The 13,848-nt window shown below is 34.9% G+C and overlaps 1 protein-coding gene across 2 annotated transcripts in view; it reads right to left on the bottom strand.

The window, feature by feature from the left end:
- Positions 1-1,462: 1,462 nt before the first annotated feature.
- Positions 1,463-13,848, bottom strand: part of Shrm (Shroom) — a 401,550-nt gene continuing 389,164 nt past the window's right edge. For both annotated transcript variants that reach the window (XM_074172193.1, XM_074172192.1), the window contains exons 8-12: positions 11,053-12,197; positions 8,522-8,723; positions 8,263-8,434; positions 4,079-4,345; positions 1,463-3,032 (exon numbers count right to left, since the gene is read on the bottom strand). In XM_074172193.1, the coding sequence (XP_074028294.1) occupies positions 2,772-3,032; positions 4,079-4,345; positions 8,263-8,434; positions 8,522-8,723; positions 11,053-12,197 (2,047 nt within the window). In that variant the 3' untranslated portion in view covers positions 1,463-2,771. The remainder of the gene's footprint in view (positions 3,033-4,078; positions 4,346-8,262; positions 8,435-8,521; positions 8,724-11,052; positions 12,198-13,848) is intronic.

Genomic DNA, 13,848 nt, shown 5'->3' with positions numbered 1-13,848 from the left:
CGAATTCCTTCAGAGTATCATTCTTTGAACTAGGCTAAAGCAGACAACAAGCAACAGGTTTATCATCGCCCCATCTGCCTGTGAACAAGGTAACCAACTGCATATCCAAAATTTGCCCAATTCCTCGTATAAGGAAAGAAAACTTTTCACATATAGTCAGTGGGTATACTTGAAGACTGGCTATAAATCAAATCACTAAAGGAACGATTCGTTGATAAATCTTATGATCAAAGAGGCATTTGGTTTTGATCATTTAAAATAAGCGAGACGTTTTCATTAAAGAAACTCAAATCATCGTTAGGTAATATCTTTCATTTGAAAATTACACGAAAATCTATGAGCGCGAAGTGAATTTTCATTTTAAGATATTGAAATTTTAATAAATCTCCATGATGTAAAAGTGGGTGTGAGTTTCAGAAAATTCATATCTAGTTCAAAGTGAGTAAAACATTCAGAATGCCATAGACTGCTATGTTTGTTGTGAATTTCCATTTCAATTCTCCGTTCAAACATGTATCTTTCATGGGCTTTATTGAATCTGGAAAATATGATGTTTGGTGTTGAAATGGTTACCCATAACCTCCAAGAAAAATATGATATAGGTGAATATAGAAAATTGAAAGTCGTTGATGTTTACCATGAACCCAAATCAAAAAAATGTATAGAAGAAATACGTGAAGGCCTTCAAAATAAGTTTCTTGCTATACAGGGTGAAGCTATGAGTCATGATTCAAAACCCACCACAGGTACTGTAGTTTTATGAAGGTTTTTTGCACTCAGTAATTTTTCAATCATCATGTTCCATTGATGACCTATTTATTTTGTATAAATTCATATTGAATAAAAGTACTGAGAATATAGAAGTAGTAGAATATAGTGAACTGAGTTTACTTGAGAATGGTTTAACAAAGTAAAGCTGGTTGTAACAAATAAAAAAAAATTACTATTTTCATTGTCATTTACAAGACTATCTAAAAATTCAATAATGAATTGTATTCATAGTTATCAGACGAGTCCAGAAATGACTTCTTTACGCGAAATAATATTGCGTTTAAGAAATCTCGATTGGACAGTTTCACTCTTCAATTTTTCAGTGCAAATTTCCGTGATTGAGTGGGCATTTCGATAACATATTTTTTAGGATTTGATAGAGACGATGATATGACTATATCTGTTTAAAATCTGTTTTTCCGTTAATCAGGTGTCGCTCCTATAAGAACGACAACTCTCAGAAGTTGAGAAATTTGTAATATAGATTATATAGTTAAGATATACACGACCATTTTTTTGTCTTTTTAGGTATTACTCATTTGTTTGTTTTTTGATCAGCTACAATGCTGTTGAAATTTATTAAAAATAGTGAGATCATGATTTTGTTACTTCATACATCTGATACTTTGTCACTTTTCCATTTGTTTCAAATGAATAGAAAGGATTCGCTCTCAAAATGAAACTTCTCCAGTAATATTCAAAATCGGTTATTTATTTACTGCAAGCAATGCGTAAAGCTCAAAAAATAGTTTATTGGATTTGAAAATGTAAATATATCTTAAAATGATAAATTAAAAATATTTGAGAAAATACATACGACTGGTTTCAACACACTAATAAATCACAATGTAACAACTTACGAATATTATAATATGACAATTTCCAGAGCACCATGATATTCGTTTTTCTTTATTATTATATATACAATGATTGGCTCACAGTTCCAGTTCCAAAAGAAAATAAAAAATTACAATTTTGACTTATAGTACATCTAATATAATATATTAAATACTTGGTAGGAAGATGTTCAGGGAATATAGTTTAAAAAAGGTTTGTTCCAGGCGACCTTTACATCCATAAAAACTAATAAAACAAATAAAATAAATAATCGTTGACAGCGAATACCTCGAAAAACCTTCATTACACAATATCCCGTATTTGCACTTAAAATACATACTAATGAAATACAAAATGCACATTATAACAGCCTAGTCTGCTGGAAAACACCGTCTTATCCATTTCCGGAAATGGTAAGAGGTGTCCATTTGGCATCTAATCGCCAAATATACCAATGCAAGCTCTTATTGACGATAGTTGCGAGGTAAACCCTACTATATGGCTATTTCAAACATTTCTGAGAAGAACATTTGAAAAACCATAACTTCGACAAAATTTCGACCGTTTCGGAAAAAAATGGTGAAAAATTGACCCAATGATTGACCTGACCACTGAAATTATTCGTTTGTTCGTTCTTCATCGTAGCTCACCACAAATGCAACTTTAAAACAAAAGATTAGGTCACCTCTGTAGCTATTCTTTCCGAAACGGTCAAACAAATCACCAAAACTTAAAATTATTCATAAAAACGGAAATAAACTGCAGATAGTGGAATGGGAGAGATGAAAACTAGTAAAATTATCTCCATAATAAATAAACACTTAAATTTTCTATTTAAATTGAAATTTCAATACAAAATTTAAACGTGTTCCCCTTCATGATAATAATTATCCAACCAGAGAATAAAATATATCTGCTTCACTTTTTCTTTTTGCAGTCATTATTTGAGAACCCTTTGAGAACCCTTTGAAATTTGTCGAACTTTACTCCTTCCCTCCCAACTATCAAATCAGTTTACAGCCCACAAATATTACAGGGTCCGGAGGACAGACATTCAAAAGCAAAATGACTCCAAGGCATTGGACTAGCTCATTCGATAAAACTCGAATGTTAAATAAAAGCATTACTTTACAACAAACAGTTCATATATAATATACACACAATCAGTCTGTGACAATAAGAGTCTCTTTGAGTGCTAACAGCTGCTCTTCTCCTAACTTAATCTTATCGGATATTTCCTTCGAATCCATGATCAATTTGGCTTTCATGTTGATGAAGTGATCGTAATCGGCATATTCTTCAGAGTTCAGGTATTTATACAGGATGTTGGAGACGTTTACACTCCTGCGGTCGATGCTTTCTTTTAGTTTTTTGGCTTCTTCGAGCTGGTCGAGAAGTTTGTCTCGTTTGGACTCCAATATCCTCTGAAAAAAAAATGCATAATGATAATCATAATATTCATTTACGTGATTAGGAGTATTCAGGTCTAGTGAGTACACAGAGTTTTCAACAAATAACGCTGACACTCAATAAGAGCATCACTTAGTTTGGGTTATAAATCAAATCAAAAATGTTAAGTCAATATCGGAATGAATGAAATACAACCCAATTTTAATGAGAAAACATGAAATATACTTGGAAGTAACACAGGAATATGATGATATGAAAAGAAATAATATAAAATAACAAATATTGGATATTAAACCACTGAAATATCGAAATATCTCTCTTCTTAATTGAAACGGTAATTTTTTGCCTTAATTCATCAAAATAGAAACTTTTCAAATCTTTTAACTCACATAGAACAATTGAAAAATATATATTGTTAAGGAATTGATAGTTTTGTGATTTGATATACAGAGTCTAGTGTAACACTTCTGTCAGAAGTTTCACAACTATAGAGAACAACATAGAGAAAGAACTTCTAGTTTGTAACGATAAAAGTGATATTATTATAAAATGGTTGCTTCATATACTGTCTGTATGAGATAAGGAGGGTTAGCATTGGAAAATCGTAAGCCATGACAGATATAAAGTCGGTTGAAATAGAGCGTAGGCAGATTGAGACCCCAGTGTGGTAATAGCTTTTTGAAAATGTTTTCAACAACTAAAAATACCCGGATCCGAACATGGGGTTGTCCGCAGAGCTTGAAGAAAGAAGTAAGGAGATCTACTTTAGATTTTTCTTCCTCAGAGGTACCTGGGTGTAAAAACTATACTGAATCATTGATAGAACTAGGCGGCCATTTCAAATTTTAGGTCGTACGGAAAATAATAAAATATAATATATTGTGGAATTCTGAGAAATAATTTACAGTCTTCGAATCATTACTGTTTTTGTTTTAGGTTATTTTTAGTCAGGTGTCACAATATATTGAATTTCAAAGAACGCAGTTACTTCAATCAGTTGTGTCCAAAGATTCGTCCATTTCTAATCCCAAAATCTACTCTACCTCCAAATTCTACTTACTCTTTCAGGGTGATCATCGGACATTCCCATCAAAGCATTTTCCGCTCTCGCCAACCTTCCTGATAGACCCAAAAGAAGGCTGGTGATTTTTCCAATTTCTTCGACATGCAGTCTGAATTTAGCAACTTCGTGCGGTCTGGCCAGCCTGTTGATATGAGATTCCACATTTTCTCCGAGCTCATCGTTTATTTTGCATTCATCGTTGACGACAAGATGCTCGCTACGAAGTACTTCCAGTTTTCTGTCCAGTCGATTCACTAATTCCTCCTGAAGAAAAAACAACATGTCAATGAAAGTAGTAGTCTCCGTGTTTCTTTTAATTCATCACATCGAGAAATATAATTTTTGTAAAAGCTGTAAAAATATTCATTTGTTGTATTTTGAATCGAAATTATTAAACACAATAGAACAGCAACTTGTGTCGATTTTGACAAAACAAAAACTTGGGTTGTCAAAATAAGAAACATTCTGAAGACTTTGTGGCGCGGTTGACCGTTTAGGTCAACAATTAAATTTCATGTCGGCAGCTGGAAAGATCAAAAGGTTTCGGTGTTTTGTTTGTGTTTCTATAAACAGTGTATAACTTCATGTAACACTATTAATTTATTCTAAGTGTTGATCTGTGGTGTGTATGAATTGTTGCACAATTCTGTACTTATACAACGACCATCACTTGCATATGCCTTGTTAGTTGCATATATTCGCAGTTTGTATTGTAATAGTTCATTATGTTCCATATAGATGGCAGCACAAGATGTAATGATTCGAAGCTTATTCCTGATGGGGTAGAAATCCCTTACAGTGAAACCAAAAATGATTGAGTGTAAAGCGCGTTGTCATATCTAAATTTTACGTTACCAGTTTATGGCAGAATCAAAATATAGTAAGCAGTATAGTTGCAGGTTGTGGCAAATTATAGATAATACATAATACTAGTACGATTAAAAGGTATTATTTATGACAAAAATCAGTAATGAGCTTGTAATGAGTAATACTTATACATTTCCTGATTACTGATCAGTTAAAATTCATTATTTTCTGTATAGTGTTAGATATTTATTACAACTAGTGGCAACGCTGTACGCAACGATATTTCTGTCTTTGTCACTTTACCGTAACTTCCATCTCATCGTTGCAGTCCTCACTAATGTACTTGCAGCCATGAGCGTATTATTGGTTTGTGAATTATACAGCGTGAATTGTACGTTTTACAGTTAAGTTAGTCAGCAATAGACGTGTTGTGAAAACAATTGGTGAAAATAATAGTGCTAATAAGTGTTTAAGCGTTACATAATTATATTTCTACACCGTTCTCAAACTACTCAAAAAATGGGAGACATGGTCGGGCCTTCCACGTCGAAAAAGGTAAAACGGTCGGAGTCTCGGTCAGTAAGAGAAAAACAAATTGTACTGCGAGTATTTCACTGTTTTGAAATAGATCATCAGCCACCAAAAGATGACTTTGTGCATATGTGCTGTAATTCTACGTGTGTACCTCCGAATAACCAACCGGGCATTTCTACATCATTAAGTTCCACAATTACAAAAGATAAATTAGTTGATATGTGCTCTGATTATACCGGTGTACCAAAATCATCGATGTACACGATTTAGACGAATCTGAGGTTGAAGATTAGACGAAAATTTGTACATTTACATTTATATTCATTCCTATTATCAAAAATTTGTAATTTGTATTTTCTAGTACCCCTGACGATGAGTTTAAGTTACTCGAAAGCTTGAGAATAGTTACAAAGAGTTCACTTATCAATTGCTGCAACCCAATAGTGAAAAAAAGTTATATATATATATATATATATATATATATATATTGTGTTTTTTATTAATATTGTTAATTTATTTGGTACCTACTATAATTACCACGATTATTACTCCGTTTTCATAAGGTCCACCTAATGACTACAACGATTAGGTAAATTACGATATTGCAAAGTTTTAATGAAACAAATAAAAAATGTGTATGAATATTTTAACTAATTATACTAAGAATTTTTCTTTCATTCTCAACCCTCTCAAAAATGAATAAGCACGCCCCCGATTTGCTGTCAACTGGGCTTACTTCTACTCTCAATCATTATTGGTTTTAGTATAGTCATTAGAAACAATTGCGTTGTTGTTTGTTTTATTGTGACTTTATAAATTGCACAATACCCAAATCCTGATCAGTTATTGTAATCAACTCTGTATGGTTATGGGCCCAGAAATATTTTGATCTGATCAGGTGAGAATGGGAGCAAATTGGAAATAGTTCTTTCAATTGGTATTGGTACCGACCGTTGGTGAGAACAATACTCCAAAGAAGTTCTGATCTGAGCTTTATAAAGCATCAAAAGTTGCTGAGGTGTGTTATAGTTTTTTAGTTCGAAACCGTGTTTCAAGCTTTTGAGAAGCAGCCTTTGCAATTCCAGCGACATGGTTGTGACCAGACATATTTTAACCCCCAGTAAACTTATCGAAGCAGATATTTGTACATGACAATAGGATGTTGGACGTCTATGAATAATCAAAAATCCAGTACTGAGTTCAAAAAAAAAGCATTAAAAAAAAGCGTTTTTAGATGTGTTTGAAAATCGGTCGTTAGATCATCTGGAAACATTTCTTCCGAATATTTTCTTTGGCAATGAAGATCACATTGAAACTGACTAAGATATCTCCAGGTATCAACGTCAATTTCTTCATTTTCTGAAGAAAATCTTTAGAGTTATTGATGTGCGACAATTCGTTTTCAAAATTTGATATAAGAAGTGTCTGTCAGTTCATAGGTTGGAGAAGTGATGAAATCTACAGTTTGGCGAAATATATTTTTTGTGCTTCACTAATCAAACTAAATTCTATCATTTTCTCCATCAGTTAACCTTGAAAAAATTGTTCATCAAAATAAAACAATGATACATCTGAAACGGTCAACGTTAAGGCATGACCCGGGAAAATAATTAGCAAACACGGCAAAAATTCACAAGAAACTCATACAGTTCCTAACACTTCATGAGAGTGAAAACCGGTTAGAATGTGCAAGAAATACGCGGATCCTTACATGTATGTCTCACAGGACAATTATTTCACTTCAATTTCAAAATGCTCTATTAGTACTATTTAGTGCTGAAGATGCCTGAAGAAACGATTAAAAGGCTATAAAATCATTCACTCTAGCTGACTAGCATGGAGAAATCTTCTTTATACAAAACAATCAGGCTATAAGAAGCTTGGCAGAAGATTATTTGATTTATGTTTTCATAGATTGGAATGGAATCTTCATTATCTCAGAGCGTAATTGATCCATTGTTGAATGATGACGTTGTGTGGGAAAGAGAAATATCCTTGGTATGGAAACGGCAAAGTAACATGAGCCATTATTGGAGTGCTGTATGCAATAAAAATATTTTTAGCTCACTGTGAATATCCCTCTTGCTAGTGTTTTTCTTCATTTTTCAGTGATTAGGTTTTGGAAGGTTAGTATAGCAGACCAGAAAAGGTGTAACGTTTTCCGTAACTATTTTGTTAGTTGCAATTTTCAATCCAATATGTGATATACTCTGAAATCGTTGATTCTTTTTTCAATTATACCAAATTGTTGACAATGTCTCCGAATTTGATCAAAACCCTGAAACAAGCGACAAGTTTCGGAGCGTTGAGGGAAAATTATCCAAGAGAGTGTTCAAGATAATATGCATCCCTGAAGAACTCAGCGTTGAGGGCAATGTTATTCAAGATAGAGTTCAAGATAATATGCATCCCTGAGGAACTCAGCGTTGAGGGCAAAGTTACCCAAGAAACAGTTCAAGATAATATGCATCCCTGAAGAAATCAGCGTTGAGGGCAATGTTATTCAAGATAGAGTTCAAGATAATATGCATCCCTGAGGAACTCAGCGTTGAGGGCAAAGTTATCCAAGAAACAGTTCAAGATAATATGCATCCCTGAAGAAATCAGCGTTGAGGGCAATGCTATTCAAGATAGAGTTCACGATAATATGCATCCCTGAGAACTCAGCGTTGGGAGCAATGTTATCCAAGAGAGAGTTTGAGATAATATGCATCCCTGAGGGGAAGGATGCAAAACCTCAGTTTATTTAATTTGGGATTCAACCAATGACCCAAGATATTGAAATTAATGATTTCATAATAGTAACAAGTATTATAATAGTAAAAAGTATTATAACTCACCTTTTTTTGACTAAGATCTTTGGTATTTTTAACGATTTGACACTGATTCATATCTTGACTGTACCTAGTTAGGAATTTAGCCTTAGGTTCGGACGTAGTGAAGTATGTAGAGGAACCTGATAGAGGACTTGTGGGTTCCAACGAAGATACTACAGATGTGGCAGGTGATAAACTGCAAAAAGGAAGTAGGTTACCTCTTAAGTTACAAGTGTTTGCATCTACGTATTGCAGAATATTCAGTTACTGTATCAATACCTACCTTAATTTATTTGTAGCGCTATTTATCGCTGTAGTACCAGAACTACTAGCAGATACTGATGTTAGCGTTGGCGGGGGAGTACTACTTGGCGTGTTATTCTTACTTCGAAACGGAGAGTTGAAAGGTCTAGGCCTTGACGTTATTTCAACTCGAAACAAACCATGGACATAATCTGTAGGTTTCTTGTGTTCTGGAGCTGGAACTGTTCGTGAAACATAAATTAAAGTTATTTACTTTTGAAATCCCAGAATATTTGCAAAGAAAATGTTGGAGAGTGACGCCAATTATTAGTACATTTGTATTATATATTGAATGAAAATTTCTTGGTGTCAAGTAATGGAAAATTTGCGAAATTCACGTTCCGTAACAAGGATTAGTTGAAATATAAGATACATGCTTCGACATATCTATTTCAATATAAAATCATAAGAAGTCAAACCTTCAAAAGTTACAAGTGAAATTCTTTTGATGAAAGATATGTCTGTCCGTTTATAATGTTCCATTATATATTAAATTCATTTATTCTTGTGGAAAACTACGGAAAGTATGTATTTTTTTTGGTGTTAAGCTAGATCCTTATCATAAATGGAAGAGTATAAGATTTTCATTTTAATTTTTTCCAGAATGTTATGTATATAATTTTCATTTGTTATTCTGCCATTAGCTTTGTAAGCTACTTTTTCAGGCTCAATTTATGTCAAAAGATTGATCAAAGAGAAGCTATTTTTCGGAGATCCAAAAAGCTCTGGAAGATTCAATTGAATGTTCATATGACAGCAGTTATTTTCAAAGGGTTTTTTCTTCCAGTTTATTTATGAAAAATACAGGGTGTAACTAAATAAGTGTAAAACATTTAAGGAGGTGATTTCTCATCGGAAAAAAGATAGGATCTTTCATATAAAGAAATTTCATCGGAGCATCCCTTGTTAAGATACAGCCACAGCTTGAAGAAGCAGTACTTAATTTGATTGAAGAACAACCTACTACCAGTACTAGAAACATTGCTTTCCAGCTAAATGTTGATCATATGAAGGTATTTCGAATTTTGAAGGAACAATTCTTAAACCCTTACCATCTTCAACGAGTACAGGCACTGTTACCGCGAGACTTTCCAAACCGTCTTGAATTTTGCAATTGGATGCTGGAAATGATTAGAAGAAATTGTGACTTTCTAAAGACGATAGAATTCACAGACGAATGTAGTTTTTCTCGGGACAAGATTATTAATTTTCATAATTACCACATATGGGCTGATGAAAACCCTCACGCTATTGTCGAAACTAACCATCGAGAACAGTTTTCTCTTAACGTGTGGCTCCGAGTTATTGGGGATGATTTAATTGGGCCTAATTTTCTACCTTCTCAATCAAATGGTAAGGCATACGTTCAATTTTTAAGAGAAGTGCATCCAGTACTGCTGGAGGAAGTTTCTTTGGGCGTCAGAAGGGATATGTTTTTTATGCATGATGGAGCTCCCGCCAATTTTAGTCAAGTAGCACGTCAGCATTTAACTGAAACATATGCAAATCAGTAAATAGGTCGAGGAGCCCACAGAACTGACCCGCTCGATCCCCGGATCTCAATCCTCTCGATTTCTCTATTTGGGGCCATTTACAGCATTTGGTTCATCGTACTCCTGTTCGCGATGTAGATCACTTAAGAAACCGCATCATCGATGCGTGCAGGGTAATCAGAGAGACTCCAGGAATATTTGAGCGAATAAGTGGCTCAATGAGCTGACGTCTAGACGCATGCGTAATTTCTGAAGGTAGACATTTTGCACATTTACTATGATTTCTACATCTTGTGTGTTTTGTTATTAATAAATTAGTTTTGTTTATTACCCTTTTATCGTTTAATGCAGGTACTAACTACAAAATAACAATAAATCCAGTATCTCTGTAGTTGTTCGTAAAATAATTTTTTGCTGCGAACTGGTTTATTTTGGTCAAAAAACCCAAGAGACATTTTCTGTTCAGAATTAAACAGGCTATCGGAAATAAATTTTTAAATGGTAAACAAAAAATCAGACAAAAAATTACATTGGAAATAAATTTTAGGGGTTGCGTTTTCCACCCCTTACAACCATGGGGTAAACCAAATAAATTACTGGCGAAGTGTCTTTTTGGTAGTACAAAACGTCAGGTTAATTTCAATATTGTAACTTTTTCGGTGCTTGTGAAAAATTGTTATACAAATTTTATTTACCCCCGTCAAGGGGCTGTATCTTAACAAGGGATGCTCCAATGAAGTTTCTTTGTATGAAACATCCTATCTTTTTTCGATGAGGAATCACCGCCTTAAATGTTTTACACTTATTCAGTAACACCCTGTATTTTGTCTTTATGAAGAGTTTTTATTTCAGTAATTGTTGTTCTTTCTTACTTTGGGAATTTCCTACATTTTTATGTTAAATGATAAGAAATTTGAAAAGGATTATAGAATATTTATGAAAATAGTCATAGCTCTTTCAAAACTGAACCTTTTTTCGATAAAATTATTGTACTCAAAATTATCCAGCACCAACTCACCCAGCAGCTCTTTCAGTCTATCTGAACTGGGAAGGTGGTCTACCAAGTCTTCCGCCAGTTTTTCACATTCGATCTCTTCCTGCAACTTCTTTCTAGTCGGAAGGGGTGTTGGAGGCAACTCCTCCTTATCAGTCTGAGAGGCAGCATCTGTCATAGACGTATTAACCCTCAAGACTACTTCTGTCCTCTGGATCATTTGCAAACCTTCTATCACCTTGGGATACTCACTACTTTTTATCGGTGAAGACGGGGGAGAACAGCTAGGAGGGGTAGGCGCTCTAGGGGACGAAACAGGCGAAGAAACTGGAGAGGTGTGTGAAGAAGTGCTGAGGGTAGATGTGGTCAGAGGATAAATTTTGATAGGGGTTAATTTCATGGTGGAGTTAGGAGACAGCGATGGTTTGATCGGAGGGGATATCCTTTTGGGCGATTTAGACATGGGCGGGGATGCTCTTCTGGGAGATTGTGGAGGACTGAAACCAGACTGGTTCCAATCCGGGCTCGGTGCTGTTCTTGGCACTGAGGCAGGCGAAGATCTCGTAGTCGTCGTTGAACTGGACGTACTCAACGAAAACCTAGAAGTCGGAGTAGACGTCACAGCCAGAGAAATAGTCGAAGTACAGCTAGTAGTGGTAGTAGTGGTTATCGCGCAGGGCGACGAAAAACTCGTGGTACGCAGCGGCGTGAACGGAGAATTCCTGGAAGGACTCTTTGGCGGCGAGGCTGGAGGAGATCTCATCGGAGACTTTGACGACGTTTTGTTCGCACCGAACTCGTCTTCGGTCGACACGAGACTCAGATGCGTGGGCCTGTTATATTGTTGAGATCTAGACCCGAGTTTGACGTTGACTGGAAGAACGTCCGGTAAAACTAGCGGTCTTTTCAAGTCTTCTTTATCATCACATTTTTCTTTTTTTTGCTGCTCGTTCATGGAGATGCGCCGCATTACGTTATTGTTCTTGGGAGTTCTGTGGGAGGGCCAAATCGTTTCTCTGCTGCTCGTCTTTTGTGACTCGTTCATCGGTTCAGGAGGCAGAGCGTGGCCATTGGGAGACATTGTCCTTTTGTAGCTGCCTGTTTCAGAGTCCGGGACAATGCGATCCCTGTCCCGTCGCGGTGCCAGGTAGGATGCCTTCGATTGACTCCTGGAACAGAAAAAAGTTGCTGAATTCTGAGGTTGGCATACTACAAACTTTGCTACTATTGGTATCAAGAAAAATAGTACTTTAATCGCAATACAAATAATAAGATAACGTACATTTACTGACGTAAAATGAATGATTATTTCACAGACCTTGTCAATACCTTGCTTGACAACCGCTAAGAGGTATCTGATTGTAATATTAACAATCATATACTACATTTTCCTCAATTCAAATAAAAAAAATTATAATCTGAATATTTGAAACTCTAATTTGAAGGTTTAGATATTCTTCGAAACCTTGTTTTATAGTAACTAAAAGCTGATGAATGATGACTTATAAGTTATCATCACTATTTTCTAACCTATCATCTTAAGTTCCTGTATTTTGAATTGTTTCTTTTTCAAAATGTGTATCCCAGTTTACTATATTGTGTGATTCAGCCTAGCAGCTGCGATAGAGTCTTTATGAGATATAGATTATTCCAGATAACTGGAAAAGTTTCTGTTTCACGATAACAAATACCTATCATTGTGCCTCGGACACACCACAGTCTATTTCATTTTGGTAATTTGTGATATCGTCCACTTTTACAACTTCCCTTCTGTTGGAGTTTGAAACAATTGCCTTTGGTACCTCAATTTTGTGTGAAAAAGAAAAATAAGCGATGGTCAACTGTGTCAATTGCCTTAGTTATGTCTATGAATAGGCAAAGAGAGAATTTACATTTCTTCAAAGATATGTGGTATTGATATACGATCGTCAAAGCATACCTCGACTATTTTACTTGACAAGTCAGATTAGTAATTTTTGAAAAGCCATTGTTCTCTATTGAATAATGTATAAACAAGTTGACAATCCGATGCTAGTTAACCGTTTTATGTGTGACTGTACTTAGTAGTATTGAAATTCTTATTCTAGTCGTTGAATTATGGGGAGAGAAGGTTGTTTTGCCAGAAACTGGCCATATAGAATCATAGTTTGGCACTGTAATTTTGGAATCTCGGCCATATAGTCGGCCAACATTATAGCTGGTGAAAAACTGGACCAGTCAACTCATAGCTCAAATCACTTCGAAGCCTTCAACAAAAACTAATACCTTATTGTAACAGAGTCAAGTGAAAGGTGTAGTATATAATATTGAAACTGTCATGTATCCTGTTTTGTTTGATTATCGCTTAGTGGGAATGAAAGTATTGAACTCATTTTCAACCCTCAAGTCGCCAATGAAGCTGCAGTTTTGGTGAGGTGGAAATCAGCCTTAGTAGAAGAAAGAAACGAGTCAAAAATGAGATTAACCCAAACTCAGGAGACTTTACCCAAGAATATATGTTAACATTAAGTGCTAATGAAGCACCTTAACCCCAATTTCAAAATTATATATCAATTTGAGATGCAATGGTCATTTACCTTCATAAAGTATCTTATTAATCCTATGAAGAACTCAATTTGTATAATAACCGTCGGAGGAATATGCAATATATAAATTGTAATTGAACAACGTCATCACCGCAGTGTTCTTTAATTATTGCTTCTACATGATGCCGCTTCATTTTGCCAGCTAATAATAACATGGAAACCTAATAATAGAAAACAAGATTCTCAATTTATGCAGTACACTTCCTTCTATTTTAATTCAAACTGGAAATATTGA

This window comes from Leptinotarsa decemlineata, unplaced genomic scaffold (genome assembly GCF_025532065.1).
Source record: "Leptinotarsa decemlineata unplaced genomic scaffold, Ldec_3_MD MMD2_tig00000035_RagTag_RagTag, whole genome shotgun sequence".
Classification (NCBI taxonomy): Eukaryota; Metazoa; Arthropoda; class Insecta; order Coleoptera; family Chrysomelidae; genus Leptinotarsa; species Leptinotarsa decemlineata.
The sequence above is the reverse complement of the archived record's forward strand: the minus strand, read 5'-3'. Positions and strand labels throughout refer to the sequence as shown.